Source organism: Monodon monoceros, unplaced genomic scaffold, assembly GCF_005190385.1.
Source record: "Monodon monoceros isolate NGI ecotype Baffin Bay Population unplaced genomic scaffold, NGI_Narwhal_1 Super_Scaffold_22, whole genome shotgun sequence".
NCBI classification, from domain to species: domain Eukaryota; kingdom Metazoa; phylum Chordata; class Mammalia; order Artiodactyla; family Monodontidae; genus Monodon; species Monodon monoceros.
The window spans coordinates 90,534,083-90,558,462 of record NW_021703779.1 but is presented as its reverse complement, the minus strand read 5'-3'; the positions used below and the strand labels follow the sequence as shown (position 1 = coordinate 90,558,462).

Sequence of the window (24,380 nt, the reverse complement as noted above, 5' to 3'; positions counted from 1 at the left end):
CGGAAGGCTGACTTAAAAGAAATGCTTGCAAAGAAACAGGACGGTGATCCAAGCAGATCAGCATATATATATGCTCAAATATATACCTCACACACACACACGCACACACACACACACACACACACAGCACAATGTTGACCCGACCAGCTTTCTATTACTTGGCCTTGCTGTATTCTATAGTCCGATGATCATTACTGGTTATAATGACCTAGAAGACTTGGAATACGTTCATGTTCTTTCTGAATCATCATTAAAAAAAAAAAGAGTCTGTTATGTTCAGTCTAGCTTTAGCGCTCTGCATGTTGTGGAGTTTTAACTTCATGAAAATCAGTAAGCCATGCATGGGCTACGTAGTAGCCTTTAACCAATATTCAATTCACTAGACCAAACTGTTTTCTAACCATGGGAGAAAATGTAGAGTGAGTTCTTCCAACTGTGGTCCCAGTTGGGGCCCCCAAAGCCTTATTTTCCTGGATTTCCCCAGGACACGAGCGAATTCAAGGCTGGAGAGATGGTAGCTGCCTCTGGATTTCCCACCAGCGATACAGCTGGAGAACTGGTATTTGTCTGAGCCTTTCTCAAGCCCAGGTGTTGTTCTGTTGTGTCAGCTGAATTTCCTCTAAATAAATGCAAATGTACTTACTGCATTGACATTATCCCTTTAATCTGTCCGTATTCCCCCACTAGATTGTAAGCTCAGTGAGGGCAAGGACCACGTCTGTTACTCATGGCTCTATCCGCAAGGCCTGGCACATAATGAATAGTCGAGAAATAGTTGCTGGGTGAATAAATGAAATACCTACTGTGGGGAAACTACTGATAAAGCCTAAGAGGTAACCCTTCCATCCCACTTCCCCATTTTCCTTTTGTTTTCTCGGTCTCAAAGGAGAGGTGATGCTTTCCCTTTTCCACTTGTGGGTTTAAGAGCATCCTTTTGGCCCAGCCGGCTGAGCATTGAGTTGGCTAGCTGGCAGCCAGCAGCTGCAGAGGAACGAGAGTAGAGGGCCGGCCAGAGAGACCAGGCCCTGAGTAGGCTGGAGTTTTGGCCCCCGAGGGAAAAGCCCCGCTGAGGTTGGCAAGATTCCTGTTTCCTATAGGCCTTTGCTAAACAACAGGTAGCATTGGGGCTTCTGTTCTGATATGAAAGTGCGGGCCAATGAAACCCATCTCAACTTTGTACCAGAGACTGATGGCCCCTCACTGTAACCTGGGCAGAGGTCTCCTCAGTGGTGCCACTTGCTGTCCCCCTTGCCCGTCCTTGGGGCCATGGGATAAGATGTGCATACCAGCCCCCGACAAGCGGAGCTGTGAGGCTCACCCTGTCCCACTGGCCAAGAGCACTGGGTGGCTGCTGTTGAACCCAGCATCTAACAGTCCCAAATGCCACACATCTGGGCCCCAAGCGTGGACTCAGGGCCTTGGGGAAGTGAAGCACTGCAAACAGCAGTGACACCACCATGGTCCATGTGGCTCCTGTATGGACACAGAGGCCTTGTGCTAGAGGCAGCCTGAGCCCCCGTCACTCTGCAGGCCCAAGGGGGCTCTCAGGAATCAGGGAGGGGCTCTAAAGCCATGCCCAGCATTTCTAGAAGTCTCCTTTCCAGGCTGCAACACCTCCAAGAGAAATCGATTTGCCTTTGGAACAGCTTCCCTTTTCCCTTTCTCCCTCTCTATCCTGCTCAGTAAGAGGTATCATTGGGTGTGACGACAGAGAGGAAGACCACAGGGGACACTGACAAAGCTAATGCCGGCCTTGCTTTCCTTTGGCCATCAGAGATTTGATAGTACAGATGGCCACCCGCTTCAGAGCTATTCACCTGGAGGTGTGTGGCAGCTCAGCCCCTGGGCTCCTTCTATTCTAAGTCAGTTCCTTTGCTTCTCTATGTGGAGCCTCCTTCATATGCTTTGAGGCCACCTATCCTTTCCCACATCTGTGGTGGACTGCCTTCTAATTCCTGTGGATGTGATGAGATGTAAACGTGGGCCTGTCACGACGTTCGTGATGAAGAGATCATGAGGTGAGAGGGTGGGTGTAGGTACACGGCCCACGGGGTGCTGGTCATCCATCAGGATTGTGTTTCTAGGGGCTTCCCTGGCGGTCCAGTGGTTGGGACTCCGCGCTTCCACTGCAGGGGGCCCTGCAGGTTCGATCCCTGGTCGGGGAACTAAGATCTTGCAAGCTGTGCAGCATGGCCCCCCACCACCAAAAAAAAAAGGAGTGTTTCTACTCTCAAACTCCTCGCTCTAGATCACATGGCACCACACCGTAAACCAAGACAGCTTTGAAGAGAGAAGAAAGAGTCAAGCAGCAAGGCAAGTGGATGGAGCCATCAGCACGTGAGGAGGGTGACTCCTGGGTGGTCAGTCTCAGCTTCCACCCATGATGTTTGGGTGCAGGGATGGGGAAAGCCTCGGGTCTAATACATAGAGTACCTGTTCTTTGGGTCTCCCCCTTCTCCTCCTACTCTGGTTCGGGGCAGCAGCATCTGGACTGGTCCGATTTGTCCTGAGGCCCCTGTTTGTGTCATCACCAGGACAGCCCTGAGGGGTGGCTGTACTGAGTTGCCTAACTGGGAAGCCTTCTGTTTGGGGGCAGCACTTGACCCTGTTTGTTCTCAGTGATCGTCCCCTCCTATCTCCAAGCCTCCTGCTGGATTGCATTCTGGGCCTGCACAGCCTTTCCTACCCCAGCCTTCCATGGCCTCTTACTTCAGGCAGCTCTGTCAATGCCGACTCTGATGGACAAAGAAAGGTTTTAGCTTCAGTTTCCACCTCCACTTTCAACTAAGCCAGAACACCCGTGCATCTCTCTTAGATCACTGTAGCTCTAAAGCTTTGCCTTAGATCCAATGCAATTCTCGAATTGGCTCTATGTATTGCTCGTTTGCTATTTTTATCTTACGTTCCTTGATCAACTAAGACACAAGGTATTGTCACAGGCATCCTTTGTGGGACAGGCCCATCTGAAGGCCAGCTGTCTTTTCCACTGCCTTGTGCCACGTAGGACGCAGTGGTACAGCATGGGCTCCTGGTAAACCAGGCGCTGGCAGAATGGGGTGAGCATTCCATGTCTCCAGGGTCCAAAGAGCCTCTGTTACACTGAAAACCGAGACTGAGCCCTACCTGCCTTGATCATTGGAGGTGGGAGAGGCTGGCTAGCAGGCCTGGAGAAGACCATCTTCCTGGAATCCAGCAGGAGGCGGCAGTACCCCGCAATCAGGCAGGCAAAGTTGGTGGCTTCGGGCCACTCCATCAACAGCACCAGAGGCTGGGGGAGACATGGGAGGAAATGTGAGGACACAGGAAGGAGCGGAGCAGGTGCGTGTCCAAGAGAACAACAGCGAAGGCAAGATGACTTGCATAGTTATGAGAACATACTTTCTGAACCCCAAATTAAGGCACACAGCCTGACAAATAATTTCTTCTGATTTGAGAATTCATTTATAGTAAACTCTTACCCAGGTATCAAAACTAAATCAACCTTTAATTACACATTTAATGAACCACTTTTACTGAAAAAGACTAAAATAATATAACATCACATGACTGCTGTGTGGCTGTTTGGGTTTTTGGGGGCTCAGCAGATGTGCAGGCCTGCCGGGAGAGCAGGGCTGAACCTGGGAGTCTAGGCTAGGTTGGGGAACATCCTTGACAGGAAGTTCCTCAAGTGCACAAGCTATCTCTTGCTCATCGCTATAACCCGTTATGGTACCCAGAACAGCCCCCCGGACATGGACACTCTGTGCAACCTGGTTCTCACTGTGTCTTCTGGGCCACAAAGTCTTTATGGTCTGCAGTCCTGCTCAGACCTTCATGCTCTCCCCCCCGTTTTCCTCTGTTTCCCAAAGTGCTCTCACGATGTTAACTGGCGCTCCTTAAAAGAGTTCCTTGGTCAAATATGTGGTGAAATGCTGAGTTAAACAAAGCTATACAGATACTTATACTTACGGGAATTCTCAGATCCTTTAATATATTAACGTGCACTGTGAAACTTCAAGAGGGCTTTAGTATTCCAACTTTTTCCAATTATTTGATGGAAAAATCTATTTTCATAGAACATTTCATGGCAGTAGGGTTGCCTTTTCTGTTTTGTCTTGTTTAACCCACGTTGGAAAATACTAGCATACCCTGTTGACTTCTGTTCCTGACCGTAAATCAGTCAAATTAATCTTGGCGTTAGCTAGTTGACTGCTTCAGAGACCTGGCAACGATATACCCCCCAAATCAGTACCTTTTAAAGAAACCTTCCCAATATCTACATTGTAATTTTATGGTTTGAAAATAAATCTGGGTCAGACTGAAGTCAGCCATGAGAGTATTCTCCCTGCCATAGGGCAGTGGCCTCCAGATAAAGACCACTGAAGGCTGGCTGAAGAGGGAGCCATGGGGTCGTGGGGCATCTCGTCTTTTGAGGGTTTCCGGACCAGGCATTAAGAGCTAAAAGAATTAAGAGCAGGGAATGAGTCTCTTCTCTGACTAGTGAGGGGTGAGGAGTGAGGTGAGGGGTGATTAGGGCCCCCACTAGGGTACTGGCAGTAAAAAGGGACATAATGAAGACTTGATGGAACTTGGTCACCAACTAGACTAGCCTTCTTTGGCTGGATCATCACCTTGGGAACAGTTCTGAATCCAAACCAGCTCAGCTTTTAGCTAAAGTTGTACCAGTTTTCTTTGCTATTTCTCAGGATCCTGACACATAGCTTGAGTTGAATATTTTCAGTTCATATAGACCAGGGGTTGGCAAACTTTTTCTGCAAAGGGCTAGATCGTAAATATTTTAGGCCTTGTGGGACACACGGGCTGTGTTGCAAGACCTCTGCTATTGTAGTGTGAGAAAAGCCATAGATCATCTGTAAGCTAAACAAATGGATGTGACGGTATTCTAAGAAAACTGTTTCCAGAAATAAGCAGTGGCGGGTCAGGTTTGGTTCATGGGCCATAGTTTGCCACCTGATCTAAGAGAAAAGCTTCTTTCCAGTTAAATACAATTGTCTGTATTCATTTTCACACCTCTCAGCTTGTTTCATTTGTCAACAGTGATCTCCTTGTCCACTGGAAATTCTTCTCTTGGCTTCTGTTTCTGTGAGGTGACACTGTGCTCTGGTTCTATAATCTCTGACCACCTCCATCTCTGTCTCTCTCTTCTTGTGCAACCTCCCCACCCGATGTCCCAGGCTCAGTGCTCAGCCCTCAGTTCTCCGCGAGGGCATCAACTTTCACTTTTGAGCTGGGGATCCCAAAGTCACCATCTCTAGTCTATTTCCCCCTTGAACTCTTCCTATCTCAGAGCTCGTACAGTGCTGGGTCTATATCACACAGTCTCGTGCTGGATCGAATCCTCTCTTGAGTTGTTTAATAGTTATTGTTCATCCAATTATACAGCACGCCACGGTAAGGCATTCGGATTCTGCCCCACAGGCAGTGAGTTAGCGATGCTCCTATGGAACTCATTCAATACCATCAGGAAAAAAAAGGAACCATCCATACTCGGAAGAGCAATGTCTCCTTTCTCCAGTGAGAAAGGGACCAGGGATGAGATGTTACCTTTGGGTCATCATTTGGAAGGGGCAGAGGGGATGTCTGTACCTCCAGTTAATGCATGCTTCTTAATCACAACAGAATGGTCAACTCTGGGTACAACAAAGTAGAGACGGAAGGGGAATAGAATGGGGGTGGGGGAGAATAAGATGCCCTTCCTTTCTGCCTCACCCCCTCCCACCAATGACAGAGGTTTGGGTATGGATAGCTGCTACCGCCATTACTACGAGGTCCCAAGACCTGCTAAGCTGGCCTCCAGAGCATTCACAGACATCATGGCCGTCCCTGCTGCCACTGCTTTATTTCGGACCCTCAACATCTTCCTCCAAGGCCAAAACTTCTCAAGGTGTATGTGAATGGGTCACAAGTGTGCTGAGATCCTGAGCCCCTCGGCTTCTGGGTCCTGTTGCCTCTGGCCACAAGGTACCTCATCTGTTTATTCCAGTGGGCCGTACAAATTGTGGCATTTTCATGATATGGAAAAGGTGGGGACACACTAACCTCAAGACCTTCGGTAGCCTCCTGATCGGCCTCTCTGCTTCTAGGCTCTACCCACTTCACCTCCATATTGCTGCCTGAGTGTCTTCCTAAAACACAACTCTCACTTAAAATCTTTAATAGCACATCACCTAAAACCCACTGCCTTCCAACATCACACAAAGCCTCTTGTGACCCAACCTATAGCTCCAAGCATATCTCCCACTAACTCTGCCCTCCTCCCGCCACCGTCCCTCACCGTATGCTCCAGCAACACCACCTCATTTACAGGGTGCTAGAGAGGCCTTGTTGTTTTACCCATTCATACCTTAACCTATGTTGTTCCCTCTGACTGAAATGCTCCCGTGCCCCACTCTGTCCACCCAGCAAGCTGCTACGCACTGGCTAGATGGCTCATGGACCACGCGACCCGTTGAGAGGTGCAGCTGTGCATCCCAGAATGGGGCCAACGCAGGTCCTGCCCTCGTGGAGTTTATAAACCATCAGGAAATAAGACATAAATGAAGGGAATTTCCTGGCGGTCCAGTGGTTAGGACTCAGCGCTTTCACTGTGGTGGCCTGGGTTCAATCCCTGGTCGGAGAACTAAGATCCCACAAGCCTCGTGGTGTGGCCAAAAAAAAAAAAAACAAAGACATAAATGAAATAATCACACAGAGGAATATGATTGCAAGGTATGATAAGCACTATGAAGGAAAAGTAGAGAGACCTACCAGAACACAGAATACCCTGGACTGGGGGATGGGTGGATGGGTGGGTGTGAATGTGTGCATGTGTGACTACTTTGGTTTCAGAAGCTGGAGGGAGCTTCTTTGAGGAAATGGCATTGGCTGACAAACAGAATGAGAGACCACTGGACCAAAGCACAGGCTGACTGGCTGACTGACTGATGGACAGACTGACAGACTAGCTGGCTGCAGAGTAGCCTGACTCGCTGATGTCCTTGCTGACGAGCCGTCTGCAGGACAGGCACAATGCCTCCCAGCCTGACATCCTGACTGGTTAGCCGCCTGGCTGGCTGGTCTGCTGGCTGATGGACAGATCGGAGGCCGAGTGCCTAACTGGCTGATGGACTTAACTGTCTGCCTTCAATTTCCCCTCTTCTCTCTTACCCCCAGTACAGCCCAATGTCGGTAATAAAACAGCATGAAGGCAAAACCTTGTGCCCAGAGAGGGCCGAACACAGCCCGAACTGGTTCAGCACAGCACATCAGCAGCCTCTCATCTGCATCCACCCACAGCCCACTGGGTCCCAGCACCGGCCAAATGCAGCTGGCGAAAGGGACACAGAAGCAATTTTTGCCAGCAGGGGTAAAAATCACGTCAAAGGCAGGCAAGCAAAGAGACCGGATAGGTTTTCTTAGAAACCTTCAGAAACAACATTTTATTTTAAATAGAATTTTAATGATCATGACGTCTAATGTAATGCTTGTCCCGACAGAAAGCACGAGAGCAATAAGGCTCAAACACGAGAAGAGGAGACACACTGGACCGCAAGAGATCCCTTGGGACTTTCCTTTGATGGTTTACTTTCTCCCCTTACGGGCTCCTGCGGTAATGGGGTATGGTAGTGGCCCAGAGCTGTCTCATTCCCAGACTGTGCTGTCTCCTGAAGAAAGATATTTGCATACTACCTCACGTTTGCCCCACTAAGAGCAAGTAAGCTGAGTGAAAACTGTAACTAAATATGCCCAGGCCATCTTCAAATGGAAAAGGAGAAAAGGAGAATGGAGTTGGAGGCATGGCCAGCCCTGAGAAGGTACAGCAGGCATTAGTTTGACATGCTCTAGCCCCATCTCCTTCCTGGGGTGCCCTGGGAGCTCAAACGCAGCCAGCACTTTGGGATGCCAGCTAGGGAGGGGACTGGCTTTGGGGTAGCCTTACCTCATGCTAGCATCCCTGAAAACAGGGAAAAAAAATCGGAATCCAGGGGCCTGGAGGAGTAAGTGTACAAGATGATGGTCCTTGAGTCCCAGGGGACCGGTACCTTTGAGTTCTTGCCTCCACAGCACTCACTCAGCAAAGTGCAACCTTCTCGTAGCCCCCTCCATGCACCAACACGATGTCCTGTTTATCCTGCGATGTAGGCTCTCACCTCTTCACCCACCCACGATTTGGACCGTCCGTGTGCTGTGTGCGCAGCACTGTCGTTCAGTGCACTCAGGATATAGGCAGCAGGCAGTAAGGGTTACGTATGACTTATGCTTTGTGTGTGCAAGACAGCAATGTGTAAGGGGATACGCATGCACTCTTAGTGATTCTATGTTTCATCCTCACTCTTTCTTTTCCATTACCACTGCTATTCCTCCAGCTCAGGCCCTGCCCTTGTCACTTCACACCTGCACTAGCACTACGATCCCCTCCCCGCCTCCCTGGCTTGGCACTAGCCTTGCAGACATCCGTCTGGTACACTGGTCCCAGTCAGCTTCCATCCTGTCACTCCTCTCTTCAAGGGCCTACAGTGGATTCCCACTAGGATTCTCAATTCCTCGGACTGGCCTTCGAAGCTTTTCACCAGCTTGTTCTGCCCACTGCCAATCTCTCTCCAATCTCTTTTCTCATTATTCTCCTCTCCAGTCAAGCAACTATGCTCATCAACCTGCACATATGGCTTACTTATTTCTGTGCTTACTCTCTTCCTGTGAACACATCCCACTTCTCCCTGCTAATCCATGCCTATCACTTCAAGATCCAGCTTCAAACACCCTCTTGTGGGAAGCCAGTTCTGGTTAACCCCTTCCTCTTCTTTTGTTCCATGTTCCACACCACACTTACCTACAAAATTTTACTTCATATGAACTTCTCCTCATTGCTGTTTTGCTTCGGCAAAAATAACAGGTCTCGTTTGTTGACTACTTGCTCTGTGTCAGGCAGTGTCCTAAGACGTTTTACCTACATTTTCTCATTTAATCCTGAACGACAACCTATGGAGGAAGGCACTCCATTTTGCAGTTGAGGAAATCAGGGTTCACAGAAGTTAAGACACCTTTTCAAGGCCACACAGCTAGGAAGTGGTAGAGCTGGGATTTGAACCTGGTCTGTCTGATTCCAGAACTCCATACATGTTCCAATGTGGTGTGATTAAGGCAGGTCATGTGCCTTTGTGAGTCTCCCCACTAAGAGCGAGACCCCTCCTGGGCAGCATTCATGCCCACAACTGTGGCCAGATCACTCCTAGAAATGAGAATAGTGTTCCTCACTCAGGCAACATCCACTGACCCTGCTTGGGCTGGTTCCTCCCAGAGCTTTGGACCCAGAGGTCAGTGGTTCTCAAACCTGGCTGTACTACAGAATCACCTGGGAAGTGAAAAAGAAATAAATCCTGACGCTCAGGCTGTACCCTGACCAATTAAATCACAATCTCTGGGAGTAGGGTCCAGTCATCTGTATTTTTTAAAAGCTCTCAAGGAAATTCTATTGTGTAGCCAACAGTGAGAATCACTCGTAGAACACAGGAGACTTGGTTGGAAAGGTGTTTCTCAGTTTTAAACCCTTTTTATTTCTCAGGAAGCCATATCTCCCCTGAATGTCTTGTCTTTCCTCCCACGCTTCCCTACCTGTCCGTTTGGCTTTTTACCCAGCAACATCTGAGGAGGGCAGCAATCATTGGTTGAGGAAGTGGCCACAAGCCAATGAAATACCAGCTCCGGGCAGGTTCCTAAACCAATGGGAAGCCTGTGAATCACAGGTGGAAAACTTAACATATTAAAGCTTCCTGGGTTTCACAAAGACACAAATAAATAATTTGCTCTTTTAGAAAGAGCAAACGTTCCACCTGTTAATCTGCTAACAATATCTCCCCCCGGGAAATCCTTTAAGAAAGGAAACTTGCACCTCCTCTAAGAGCATCCGCCAGCTGGCAGGCAGGCCTTCCGCCACCCACGCTGGTCACTGGGTGTTGAAACAGGAGAGCCATGGAGGAGGCGGCTGACCACGGCTGTCAGACTCTGCACAGGCGACAGCTGCTTGCCAGTCTGAACGAGCTGATCTATGGGAAAGGTTCTAAGATTCGAGAAGAGCTGGACTCTGGGAGGTGAAATGGGGACGAGGTTCTGCCTGCTCCCTGTCTCCCCAGGCCCCCTTGGTTCTGTCCACATACTCAGACACCCTCTCCTCCATGGATCCAAGTGTGCACGCCTACAGCAGAGCTCCCTAACTGGCATGCACATATCCCTTCAGCCTCGGGGGCAGCCAGGCGGGGCCTGGGGTGGCCAGAGTCCCCGGGGCTGGTCCATTTAACCCAGTGTCCTGCATGAATATAATTTTCTCTGTGTGCTGTGACACGAGAAAGATTGGGAAGCAATGGCCTGGGAGGTAGCTCCAAGTTCCCCAATCCCCCTGCCCATTGCTGGAAACCTGTCACAGGTTGATCAGACACTTTCTAGCCTTCCCTAGCACCGCCTGAACCTAATATGGGGTCAAGACAGTGTCCCAGAGGGTTGAGAACAGAAAGAAAGATGAGCCCCCAAAGGCCCAGGGTCTGAACCACTTCAGAATCACTGAACCTCACCTAATGGGTTGACACTCTGTTTCTCAAGTTTACTTCTTCCTCCGTTCCCAAGGCCTGTTCCTGGGAAGAAGTAGCCCCTCGAAGCCGCGCTTACCTTGGCATCCATGATGCTGGTCTCCACCCGGGCCACGCCCTGGTTCTCCCGGAACAGCTGGATCTTGCTGATCTTGCTGAACTCGGACAGCACAGTGGTGAGGTTGGTTTTGAGGTCAATAACATGGCTGATGCCGTGACGGGGTCCCACTAGGAGGGTGGTGGCCGACTGCTTCTCATCCTGGTGCCCCAGCGTGGTGGGCAGCATTCAAAGAAAGAAGGGCAGAGGAAGTGAGGAGAGGAGGCGGAAGGAGGAAATAGAAAACAGGCGTTGGACCGGTTCTGCTGGAAGGTCTGGAAACATCTGGAGCTCAATGCCAGGGCCAGAGGACAACCTCGAGGGGAAAATGGTCTGGGACGCCCTTGTTCTCAGGCCAGGGCCCCGGATCATCGGTCCAAATGGACACATTAGCCTCAGCAGAAGGGAGAGTGAAGAGGGCAGCAGCAGGGCTGGTTCTAGCAAAATCGTCAAATAGGTGAGGTTTATTTTGGCGCCTTGGAAGCACCCTCTTCCTACCAAGCCCCAGGGATTTTCCATTTGTTGCCTCAGGCCACTCAAGGCTCCCACCTGGTGCTCTGTCTGAACAGGTGGCATCCTGTGTTTGGTCTTTACCCTCCCTCACCAACAGCCACTTGAACTTGCACTTCTCACCTGGTGCTAAAAGCTGAAGTGACAAAGTAACTCTGCCCAAGGTGTCAAAGGTTGACTGGGCGCTTAATGACTGGAGGAGTGGAGGGGGACCTCCCTCCCTAAGAAGATATTTGCCCTTTAATAGGCATTACAGCAGTCTTACCCCAGAGGAATGACCTATAAGAATTTCAGCACTGGGCTTTCCGTAATCCTCAAATCCCAGTATGTAAATGGCCACCTCTGCGCCTGATGGACTGGATTCCCTTAAGTGGTCGTGACAGGCTCCTTAGCGCCATCAAGCCTGAGCCCTCTGCCGGCCCATTCCCTGGCATTAGCATCATTCCCGAGGAACCTATTCCATCTGCTCTAGACGCTTCGGTAAGCGGCTTTCCATCAGTTGCCCCACGAGCATGACAGCGTGTTCCCCAGAGCGTGACAAGCACCTGAATCCAGTCAGCAAGATGATTTGAATTTCCTTTCACCGAGGCTCACTCGGGTAAACTAGCCTGGGGCACAGTCTTAGGGGGACCACTTGTGCCCCGCTGGAGAGGAGCGTTGCTCTAGTGAAGGCCCTGGCAGGGAGGGGGGACGTCTGGGCTAGGGGATTGAGGGAATATGGGTAAGAGCAATGAAACAGGGCAGGGGTCGGCAAACTCTGGCCCACAGGCCAAATCCAGCCCTCTGCCAGTTTTTGTCCAGCTCACGGACTAAGAATGGTTTTATACATTTTTAAATGCTTGGAAAAAATTCAAAAGAACCGTATTTTGTGACATGTGAAAATCACATGAAATTCACATTTCAGTGTCCCGTAAACAAAGAGATATTGGAACACAGCCAGGCCCATGTGTCTATGCATTGTCGACGGCTGCTTTCATGCTGCAATGGCAGGGCTGAGTAGTTGCGACAGGGACCTTCATGGCCTGCCGGCCAGGCCTAAACTATTCACTTATCTGGCCCTTTATAAAAAAAGTTTGCTAACCTCTGAAATTGAGAAGAGGGGGCACAAAAGAGCCTAGAGGAATACTGTAAACAAATATAGCCTCCTACTTTACATTTTATCTTTTCTTTTTGTCCGCATCGCGAGGCTTGGGGGGTCTTAATTCCCCAACCAGGGATCGAACCCAGGCCCTGGGCAGTAACAGCGCGGAGTCCTAGTCACTGGACCGCTGGGGAATTCCTGAAATTTTTTATTTTATTTTTTTGCCTCCTACTTTCACCATTTTACCAGAGGCGGGACCAGAGCACCACGGGAGGGAAGAGGGAGAAGAAGGAGGAAGAGGACAGAGCATGCCACCTGAAAGATCTAATGGAGTCTATCCTGTCCCCCCAGCCAAGGACAAGCGCCCCCGAAGGGTTCCCTCCCCCTTGCTGCCCTCACTGACCAGGCCCACAGTGTTGAACAAAACGCCCGTGAACGTCGGAAGTTCATTCAGAATTCGAAGATACTGGAGTTTGGCCTGAATTGCAGAGCCCTGTGGAAACAACCGACTCAGAAATATGAGAAACTTGAGGTGCACAGGAAAAGCAAACCCACGTTCCCAGGAAGGAGGGTCAACAGCTTAGGACAGGCACTAGTCAGACCAGTCAGAAAGCCCCACTGTGGGACGCTCAGGAGAACCACAGGAAGGTTCCAGTTTGGACAGCTCTTGCCGGACTCTAGCATCCCATCTCCCTTCCTAAACCCTCCTCCTATCCCCTGATCTTCATTCCTGAAGAATCCAGCTTACTCATTTTGTTCCTCGGTTAATTTCGACGCCCTTCCCCAACTCCAACACCCCACGACATCTATACCTCTCTCCTGAGATCCCTGATGGCCACTAGGTACTGGCCCTCCCCAACTGGGGGTCGCACTCAGTACCTTTATCCTGAGCACCTCTAAGTCCCGAGCCTGCTCTTCCTCTGGCAGAAAAGTCTCCATCAGTGGTACCCGCATCCCCCGGGCACTTGAGCCAGAAACCTGTGAGTCACACTGGACTCCTCCCTCAGCCTCTCACCTGAGGGCCACCAGTCACCAGATCATCTTGATTCTACCTCCTAACTCCCTCTCCACCCTACCCATCCCTCTTCTCTAGCCCCGTGGTCATTGCCTGGATGTCCCCCACTTGCATCACGGTGGCAGCCGGGTTACCTTCAGTACTAACCCTCCTTTCCCTCCATCCGTCCACATTTTCAGTTAGAGGGAACAGCCTAAAACATAATCACACCACTGGCCGCTTAAACCCTTCAGTGGCTCCATGCTGCCTACAGGGTGAAGGATAACCCCTTTCCACGGCACACGAGGCCCTCCGTGAACAGGTTCCTGCCAACCTCTTTGGCCTCCTCTCTCGCCCGCACCCCACTCAGGCAGCTTCCTCGAACCCTCCGCACTGGTTTATGCTGATCTCTTTGGATCTCCCTGCCTGGGAAAGTCTTCCTCCCTGCAACTCATCTAGACAAACTTCTATCTGTCCTTTAAGACCCAACTCTGGCATCAAATGCACCGATTCCTGGCCTTTTCCATCTCCTTCAGGCTGGGCTGGCTGCTGTTCCTCCGCGCTTCCAGGGCACCTGCACTGGTCGCACTGTGTTGTGACTACCTCTTGTTTCCCCACCAGCCTGTGCCTGACTTGAGGGCAGAGACCGGGCCTTCTTCATCTTTGTATCTCCAGCCCAAGCACTGGGGGTGGGGGGCGCTCAGAAAAAGTGTTTGCTGAGGAGATGGTTGGGAGCCCTGAAGCTCTCAGCTGGGAAGAAAACAATCTGATTAAATATGCACAGCAAAGTAGGAATGGCTTAACTCTCCGGGGAAATCTGCATCTTAAAAGAGAAGCTAGTTGGTAATGCAGGGAATCTGGCATGGGTGGAATATAAGGGGGCAACTGTGTCCAGTGTCTCCATCTGCATGTGGGTTCTGGTGCCCCTCACCACCCGCCTGCCTCCTAGGCAAGCAGACTGAGCCTTGCAAGCCTGAGAAGGGCCTGCGGGGCTGGGAAGGCAGGGAATGGGAAAGTGCAGGAGAGCACAGCAGTGACCTGAGTCCTCCACCTGCCACCCGGCGACCCATTCTCCAGGTCAGGCCTTGTCCCATGGGGCTGGGCTTTTATCTCCCAGAATTCCCTGTACCAGGGCTGATGAATTAGAAAGCTGATGAGGGACAGAGCAGTTGTTTCCGTGGGAAACATGTCTCCCCAGGGTCCAGTGCTGTCCACACGACAAGTACTTCATCAGCACTGACTAAATGGGTGGAACGACCCAAGAATATTCTCCTCCTGCACCTTTGTCCCTTTGCTTTGAGGACCCTGGGCTCTCCCAGTGACTTGCCACTGAGCAGTCTCTGGGGGTGTCTCAGGCTTGGGGAAAACCCCTCTCCACAATCATGCCCCATATCTGGCCAAGCTAGATGTGTATCCAAGTCACAAACAGTGGGGAGGGTTCCCCAGAAGACCACACCTGCTGGGAAACCACACAGGAGTCCCCCATGGCCACTAGTGCCCGAGCAGGGTGCCCGGTGGCCTACTCTGGATACCTTGGTGCTGCTGGAAGGATGTGTTTGGTGCGCCTTCAGCTGCTGAGAGAGAGATTTCCGGAGGTTCTTCTCTTTGATGCCCTGTAGGAGGGAGGGGGGAAGAAAGGGTTCCAGGCCCCACTCCTTCCTAAAAGCAGAAGAAAAGTAAGAAATTAGAGAGACAAGGTGAGACAGAGAAAGCAAAATGGTTAAGACAGAAACTAGCTGAAATATGAGACAGAAATGGAGGAATGGAGATTAGGAGAGAGAGACAGAGAGGGGCTGGAGGCAGGCGAGTAACATTGGCCACAGTTCTCTAGTAGAAGCTGTAGCCCAAGGGCATCCTGGTCTAGGTGTGAGGAATTCCAATTCTCACTCCCATCCCAGGCCCACATTCCTAAAACGCAGAGCACAGCTCAACCACTGCACCTTCTCCCTACACAGCTATTTGCCCCCATCCTGAAGGGCCCTGGCGCAACTCACTCCACATTCTTGAGTGAGATCTTCTGACTAGGTCGAGTAGCTGAGACAGTGATATAGATGTGGAGGGCAGCAAGGCCCAAAAGCATCTCTGGCTTGGGGTCCATTCCAAAGCGTTCTCGGATGACATCGTTCCGACTCTGTGAGAGAGGGCAGTCCAAACCCGTCAGTTAAAGGAGACGTTCCCTCCCCACCCCCCACCCCACCCCACGGACTCCCTTATATCCTAGAAAAAACTCGTGGTGTAAGTGAGCATCCTAGATCAAGCGGAAGAGGAAGATTCTGCCCTTGGGGAAGAGGTAACAGAGGAACCTCAGGTCTCAGAGACACTATTTGCTTCATTCAGTGGATACTGGACAGCCCCCTTCTCAGTGACTGGTACACACAATGGCAAGGCACAAATGCTCAGAACATCTAGGGCGCTGCAAAAGTGAGACATGGCACCACTCCCTTTCTTTCCTCCTGTTACAAGAGACCTTTCTGCCTTTTCTCTGGGGCCTATACTCACCGCCCCCCAGCCCCAGCCATGGGAGGCTCCTCTACCAGCTCAGACGGGAACAAAGGAAGAGAGACATTGGGAGGGATTCTCTACAGGTCTCTGGCCCAGAAGCCCACAGTGAGAGATGGATTGCAGGGATGGGGCAGATATTCTTTCCTTGGGGTCTGCAGATCAAAGCAGTGATGAGCCAGTCTTCCCTACGCTATCTTAAAGAGGGTCTCCTGGAACTACTGGCCAAAGGTATGACAACCCCCAAACCCTGAAGGTCAGAATCCCAGCTATCAAGGATTCAGCCTTGGTTAGACCAGTTGCCCATTGTGCTGAGGTGAAACCAGGATGAGCTAAGAGACTAGAGAGCCACAGTGGTATCACTACGGCATAGGAGAGAGTGTAAAAGGAATACTCCATCAGTGATCATCTATGCAGAAAATCCAATGGAATCTACAAAAAAAAAACTACTAGAACTAATGAGTTAGCAAGGTTGCAGGATATAAGATCAATATACAAAACCAACTGTATTTCTACATGCTTGCAACAATCAGAAATTAAAGTTAAAATCAAAACCATTTACAATAGCATCAAAAAATGAAATAATTAAGGATAAATCTGTCAAAACATGTGAAAGACCTGTACATTGAAAAGTAGAAAACACTGCTGAGAAAAATTAGAGAAGACCTAAATAGATATATATTGTGTTCATGGGTTGGAAGAGTCAAACCAATGTATAGATTCAACACAATCCCAATCAGAATCTCGGCAGGTTTTTGGTAGAAATTAACAAACTAATTCTAAAATTCACATAGAAATGCAAAGGACCTAGAATGGCCAAAACAACTTTGAAAAAGAACAAAGTTGGAGAACAAACACTACCTGATTTTAAGACTTATTATAAAGCTACAGTAATCAAACGAGTGTGATGTTGGCATAAAGATAGACACGTAGAACAATGGAATAGAATGGAGAGTTCAGTAATGACCCACACATATACAGGCAACTGATTTTTCACAAAGGCGCAAAGGCAACTAAATGGAGAAAGGATGGTCTTTTCAATAAATGGTGCTGGAACAATTGGATCTCCATATGGAAAAAAGAAGAACTTTGGTCAATACTTTGTACCACATATAAAAGTTAACTCAAAATGGACCACAGACTTAAATGTAGAACCTAAAATGATAACACTTCTAGAAAAAAATAAGAGCAAAATCTTTGTGACCTTGGATTAGGCAAAGACTTCTTAGATATGACAACATAAGCACAATCCATAAAAGAACAAATTGACAAATTGGACTTCACCAGAATTCAAACTTCTGCTCTGTGAAAGACACTCTTTGGAGACTGAAAAGACAAGTTAGAGACTGGGAGAAAATAATTGCGAATAACATACAAATGACTTGTATCCAGAATACACAAATAACTCTCAAAACTCAATAATAAGTAATCAAACAACCCCAATTTAAAAAGTGGGCAAAAGATTTGAATAGACACTTCACCAAAAAAGCTGTATGATGACAAGGAGGCACACGAAAAGGTGTTCAACATCATTAGTCATTAGGGAAATGCAAATGAAAACCAGAATGAGATACCCCTGCATGCTATTAGAATGACGGAAACTTAAAAAATACTGCTAACACCAAGTGCTGGTGAGGATGTGGAGAAACTGGGACTCTAACACAGCTGGTGCTTACATAAAATGGTACAGCCACCTTGGAAAACAGCATTGGAGTTTCTTCAAGAAATTAAAGAAAGATAGGTCTACCGTATGAATCAAGCCATTCCATTCTTAGGTATTTACCCAAGAGAAAAGAAAGCATATGTCATACAAAGACTTGTACGTGAATGTTCATAGAAGTTTTATTTGTAGTAGCCAAAACATGGAGACAACCCAAATGTCCATCAGCAGGTGAACTGTAAACAAATTTTTATACATCCATACGATAGAACGCTACTCAACGATGAAAAGGAATGAACTACTGATACACACAACAACATGGGTGGACCTCAAAACCATTATGCTGAGTGAAAGAAGTGAGATCAAAATAAGTGTTCACACCGTATGATTTCATTTGTATAAAACTGTAGAAAACGCAAAGTAATCTGCAGTGACAGAAAGCAGGTCAGTGGCTGCCTGGAGATGGGAGTATGAATTACAAAGGAGTCTGGGGAGGCTTTTGGGGGTGTTGGATGTGTTTAATATCTTGAGTGCGGTGATGGTTTCGTGGATATAAACATATGTCAAAACTTATCACACTGCCATTTTAAATACGTGCAGTTTGCCGTGCGTCAATTAGACCTCACTAAAGCTGTTCAGTATAAAAAAGGAATACAGCTGAACACATCATCACAAAGGGGAGAGAGAGGGTGGACAAGGTCTTGTCACCAAATTCCAAACTATTTGCACTAAACATCCATCTCTGCACCCAGCAAACATCCACTCATCTTTCAAGGCTAACAGCATGCATGCATCACTTCCTCTGTGAAGCCTGCATTGTGCCCCTCCCAGGCAGAGTTGGCAAATTGCTTCCTGAGTGCCCCTACTGACATTGTACCCTGCCATCCTCATAGTGCGTGCCTGTCACACTGCCTTTATTTGTGCACATATCTGCCTATGAGCTCTAGCGATCTAGGATAGTTCTTTGACCACCTTGATTGTCAGCACCTAGCACAGGGCCTGGCCCAGAGTAAGTGCTCAGCAAGTGTTTCTGGATGAACTGAATTGGGAACCATCTCCTTAGTGGAGCTCGGGATTGGGGATTGGGACCTCCTGTTACTCAAATGCACTTGTTAAACCAGGGCATGCTGTGAAGATGCCAGAGTTACTGGGGTTGCTTCCTCCTGAAAACTGATAAGATCTGTCTAGACAAACAGACAAGACTTGGAGCCAGAGCCAGCTCAGGTTGCCAGGCCAACCAACTTGACCATGGCCTACAGTGGTAGCAGAAAATAAGAGAGCCTTCAGAGCTACCTGAAGGCTGGAAAAACTTACATAGCGACTTCATTGTGATGGCAGAACAGCCTGCCAGCTTGTTTGTCCATTGGTCTGTCTGTCTGTGTATCCCCAAGCCAGACTCTACCTGGATGTACAGGTACTCGAAAGCAGCAGGATCCCGATGCAGCAGCTCCACCGGGTCTTTGGGAAAGAAACTTATCCGGAAGAGGCATTTCATTCCATGATAGTGTGTCCGCTGCACTACCTGAATCCCAGGGGTGAGAGGTAGGAGGAAAAGAGAGCTGGGATCAATGTCTGGGTGCCAGGAGTCAGCTCGGCGGCTCTTCAAGGCAGGACCTGGCTGATTCCAATTACCACTGGGGAAAGTGATGAGGAGCTAAGTCTTTTCTGCCCTTCTGACCCAAAGTGACTAGAATTTTCGAACCACTTATCCACAACTTGGCCTTTATCAACAACCTAAGGCCCAGGACATGAGGTAGGAAGCAAGGGCTCCTGGCAACTTCTCTGACTCTTCTTGCTGTGGGGCTAATGCCTTTGCCTTGCAGAGGGGCTCAGCCTCAAGCAAAGGAAGTTGCTTATGAGAAACCAAATCAAAGACTTAAAATCCCATTTGGAGCTGTAGCTGAAACAAGTTGGCAATATACCAGTAACTGCTGAAGCTGGGATGGGTAATGAGGGTTCATTATCCAATTCCTTCTACTTTGGTGTATATTTGAGATTTTTTTGTAATAAAAATGCTTAAAAATCCCATTTGGAACAAGAGACCAGTTGGATCCACAAGGCCCCTTGCGGGGTGGGGAGGCGCTTAGGCCTCCCTCCAGGCAGGACACCCACCTTTCCTTCACAGGTGGGAACCTGTGAGTCTCTGGACTGCATCTGGCTGAGAGCTAAACTTGAAGAATTCTTCTTTCCTAAATCCTTTCATTTTTGCGTGCCTGATTTCAGCTTTTGTTTCGCTTCCTTCAGACATTTCTTCCCAGCCGTCCCTCTCCAACTCTCTTCCCTCCCTCCCTGGGAATATATATTTTTTAAAGCAACTGAGAAATTATTTATTTATTTGGCCGCGGCACGTGGCATGTGGGATCTTAGTTCCCTGACCGGGGATTGAACCCCCGTCCCCTGTATTGGAGGCGCGGAGTCTCAACGACTGGACCACCAGGGAAGGAAGTCCCCACTCCCTGGGAACATTGATTGGCCCTGGTTGCCTCTCTTACTCTCCATGGTGCATCACCACTGGTAAAATACTGTCAGCAATCCTGGATTTCCTTGGCCTTTTTCCAGAGGCTGGGAAGATAAGACACTTTCTCCTACTCTACTTTGGAACTTGACACGGGTGACATGCTGTCCATGCTTGGTCGCACTCAGACCGTTCCCAGCCCACATGTGTCCTAGCCTCAGAGGTCTCACTAGACTCCACTCGCTCATCCTTCCATATTACAGCCTTCACCCTGAAGGTAAAGTTTCCCCTCGCAGGAGGAAAAGTCTAGCAGGACCTCCAGGAGACAGTGGAGTTGACACTGCTCAATTCAGTCTTGCACGCGGTAAGTCACCACCCCATGCTTTCCCCACTAGTGACCGCCAAGACTAACAACTGTCATGCCTTTCTTAGGTCACAAGAGACATTTTACAGAGTTTTTTTTGGCTGTGCTGTGTGGCTTGTGGGATCTTAGTTCCCTGACCAGGGATTGAACCCGGGCCCTTGGCAGTGAAAGCACAGAGTCCTAACCACTGGACCTCCAGGGAATTCCCAAGAGACATTTGAAAAGGCCTCTGTGGGTGGGTCATAAAGATCTTGATTGAGAATTGGGACTTCTGGGAGCTGGCTGAGCAAATCATGATGAATTTTCCAGAAGGAGAGTACCTGGTGGCCTCTTCTCTACTAAAGGCCACCTGCAAAGCTATCAGGCCAGGACAAAGGAGTTACTTACATAAGCCAGGGGCTGCTTGTCCTGGAGAAGCAGGAACTTGTGGTTCTGTTCTGGCCCGGCATATTCAAGGACAAGGGCAAAGTGCTCAATGTACCTCAGGGAAAGCCGGTCCTGTAATGTCACCATGACATCCTGTGAAAGACAAAAGAGCCTTGAGAGAGAGATCCCTTCCAGCTCTAAGATACTCTAAGCACCCAAAATGGGAGAAGGGGACTGAACATCCAGAAAGATAGTCCTGGGGAGAAGGCTGAGGCTGGGAAAGTGGGCCAGACAGAGACACCGGCCTTTATGGTAGCCCAGGCATGGTGCTCCAGGATGAGGAGAATGACCCAGGAGTGCTGTTCAGAGGCCTGGGCCCTGGGGAACACCACAGGTGCAGGGGGTGGAGGGAGGTGTTTCTGAACTTGGCCGGGCCAGGCATATGGCAAAAGAAGGTCATGGCCCTTCCTCCCCCTCTCTCTCCTTTCATTCAACAAATTGTCTCCTGAGTGTGTCCTAAGTGCCAGACACTGTGTTGGTTCTTCCCTCAGCTTCTCACATAAGTCAGAATGTTCACTCTGGTTTGTCCGGCAACTTAGGAATTAACAAAAGCCAAAGCCACAATTACATGATTAAAAAGTAGACGATTTCTGGATTCATAACCTAAATTGAATGACTGGAGTTACTGGCAAAATGTTCATCTTTGATTTAGCTGGCTTTTAGAGACGATCAATTTAGCAACTTGAAAAACGCATCCACGCAGAGGAACAATGTCACGTGTTTTACGCACAGTCATGAATTTGACTACTTCTGCTCTGCTGCCCCACGTTTGATATTAGGGTGTCTGGAAGCAGATCCATGGGGGCTGCCCACATGTCAGTTTTGAGACTTCTACCATCTATTTGCTGTGGCTTCAGCACACACCGGCCTCCAGCGTGTGTGTTCGTAGAATCGGCATCGCTCAGCCTCCGAAGGCCGGAAAGAAGCAGGCTTGGGAATGCGAAGCTCCCTTCCAGCCAGGGTTGCCAAACAAGCCCCTCAGTGAACATTGACAGCTGTTTAGCTATTCAAATGTTAGACTGGAAATTGGTGGGTACTTGAGAATATCTCTTTGTATTATCCAAGTAGTCACAGAGGCGCCAGTGTTGCTGAAGTGCTGGCAGGGAGAGATGAGATTTTCTCTGCAGTTCGGCTGCTTTGGGACTGTGGACGGCCAAGCTGGTGATTGCCAACCGGTGTTACAAGTCTAACAGCTCCCATGCCAGGCTGTCAATTCACCCAGGTACCTCTCTGGGACAAGCGGCCTGGCAGCCTGTCCAAGTTCCAATGAACAGCCAGTGCACCCTCCCTGAAGTCATGGTAAGGTCACAAGCCAGGGGACGCTGCTGTCCTGGAAGGCTGGGGCTACCTGGAAGCACTAACGGCGGTGACATTGTGAGGTGGGAGGACGCTCAGAGGAGCCTCCACGGGGAAAGAGAGGAGTAAATGCTCCAGTGTGGAGACAGATCGACAACGGACATACCGGTCCATGATTTAACACAAAGGAGGATTCTGACACAGAGAGATACCCACATCTGGAGGAGGGGAACTTGGACACCCCTGGGTGGCCTAGTTTCAATGTCCCTCCCATAGACGGAAACCTTCAATAGTCAAGAGACCATTCTGCGGCACCCTAAGGAGTGTGTTTTGGTCCTAAGTCCCCTCGGGGACCCACCCAGGCCTAAGCCTTCCTAAGAAACTCTCGGTTCAATCAACACGGGTTAGGCCCGGGCTTTTGCAACTCGGGCGCTACTGGCGCTTTGGACAGGACAATTCATCATCCGGGGACTGTCCCATTCCTTGCAGGACATTTAGCATCTCTGACCCTGAGACGCTAAACGCCAGTAGCATGCCAAACCATGGGGATGACCCCAAATACCCTCAGACGTTCCTAAAAACTACCTGGGAGGGGACAGTGCCAACCCTGGCTGAGAACCGCTGGCAAGGCCAATTCTGAACACCTGATAACGCCTCTTAGGGCAAGTTTCCTGGCCCAGGGCTTGCTTTATTTATAGGGTTGTCTTAGCCCCAGCAGGGGCACCTCAGGACATTCGTGGGCCAAGGTGGGTTTTCTGGGCAGGCAGCACTGATTGCATGGAAACATTCATTCTGGCGATGGCATTCTCTTTCTGGAGAGAATCCAGAAGAAGCAGGAGCAGATATTTCTATCCCAGAGCAGAGCTGAACCTGGGGGTTAATGGTACATCGCCTCTCCTCCTCAGGACTAAGGGAATAACTACAACTTCTAGATGCATGGCTGAGCCGTTAAGAATCAGAGCTCATTAATTGCTCTTCCTGGGAAAGGAATAGCCAAAGGGACTGTTGGTGGACTTTTCAAATCTTGGTTCAGTGCTTAAGAGCTGGTTGGTATTTAAAAAGCAAGCCATGGCTAAGCTAATCTCCTGAGAGATGGTTTGTTGATTTCTGTGTGTAAACTTGCGTAGGTGTTATTGTATCAATTTAAATCACTTTTGCTTTATAAATGTTTTAATGATCTTCATACTCCTTAGCTCCTAAGAGTCTTGAAGGACGCAGTGTAACACGGACACGAAACAGCAGATGTGTGCACACATGCATGCATACACACATGCATGCACGTGTACATGCGTGCACGCACGCACACACATACACACAAACAGTCACTAGCACACAGTTGGGCATTCAACTTTCCCTCCCCACAGTCATCCGAGGACTGTATGTTTTTGCAACAGGGTGCTCCCAGAAGCAGGAGTTCAAAGACCAAGACCACCTTGCTCTGGTAGCAAGCGGCTTGGTGCAGACTCAGAGGAACCCAAGGACCAGCAGTGGGGTGTGCTCCAGAGGAGAGCACCTCCTAAGAGAGGACAACACCAATCCGGGAGAGGGGACCCTGTGGGTACCTTAACAGTGGTCCGGCCATCAAACGTGAACGACTTGATCTGCCCATTTTCTAAGAAAACCTTCAGGACATTGGGGATGAGGAGAAGAGCTTCTTTCTTCATCATCTTCTGTGGACAGGCAGGGAAAGGACAAGGAGGGGGACTCATTTAGAAGGAGGAGGGAAGCCAGAGGAGGGGCGTGGAAAGGAAGAGAAAGGAGTGAGTGAAGGAGACAGGGAGCCAAAGGTATGGAAGGACAGAGATACAGAGGAAAGAACGCATCAATGATAACGTTAACGTGGAGACCAGAACCGAATTCTCCAAGAAGACACTGGGCCATATCCAAAGCTCACCCTTCATTCGATGTCACTGCACATCCACAGTCTACTGTGGCTCAAAGCTCCACAGCTCAGAGGGGGCTTGGCCCATAGAGACCACCACACTCTGAAGGACTGATGGAAGGCCTTAGGAGCCTGCCTCACTCACCTGCTCCTATCTCCTGACTCCTGCCTTTCCACCTGGCCCTTCACACATCGAGATCACTTCCATGTCCATGCCTTTGCTCTTGCCAGTCTCCCTCCCTCAAGGCATCCTAGGTCTTCTGTGACCTGGCCCCTGCCTACTTTTCCAGAGTCACATCTTACCATTCCCGGTACCCACAGTGCTCTTTCATGCCTGCATACCTCTAACAACTCATCATTCAGGGACTGCCATAATCCCTGCAGGACATTTAGCGTCTCTGACTCTGACATAATAAATGTCAATAACATGCCAAATCGTTGGGATGACCCCAAACACCCTCAGATGTTCCGAAAAGCTTTCTGAGAGTGGGAGGTGCTGACCCTGATTGAGAACCACTGGCAACGCCCATTAAAAAAATATTTAATTAATTAATTTA

The 24,380-nt window shown here is 49.3% G+C and overlaps 1 protein-coding gene across 1 annotated transcript in view; it reads right to left on the bottom strand.

Moving 5' to 3' along the window:
- FRMPD3 (FERM and PDZ domain containing 3) overlaps positions 1 to 24,380 on the bottom strand; it is an 83,807-nt gene that overhangs the window by 18,921 nt on the left and 40,506 nt on the right. Inside the window, exons 6-13 of the mRNA XM_029240214.1 lie at positions 23,504 to 23,611; positions 20,607 to 20,738; positions 18,803 to 18,922; positions 15,236 to 15,372; positions 14,774 to 14,900; positions 12,651 to 12,740; positions 10,639 to 10,818; positions 3,124 to 3,268 (exon numbers count right to left, since the gene is read on the bottom strand). Of these exons, the coding sequence (XP_029096047.1) occupies positions 3,124 to 3,268; positions 10,639 to 10,818; positions 12,651 to 12,740; positions 14,774 to 14,900; positions 15,236 to 15,372; positions 18,803 to 18,922; positions 20,607 to 20,738; positions 23,504 to 23,611 (1,039 nt within the window). The remainder of the gene's footprint in view (positions 1 to 3,123; positions 3,269 to 10,638; positions 10,819 to 12,650; positions 12,741 to 14,773; positions 14,901 to 15,235; positions 15,373 to 18,802; positions 18,923 to 20,606; positions 20,739 to 23,503; positions 23,612 to 24,380) is intronic.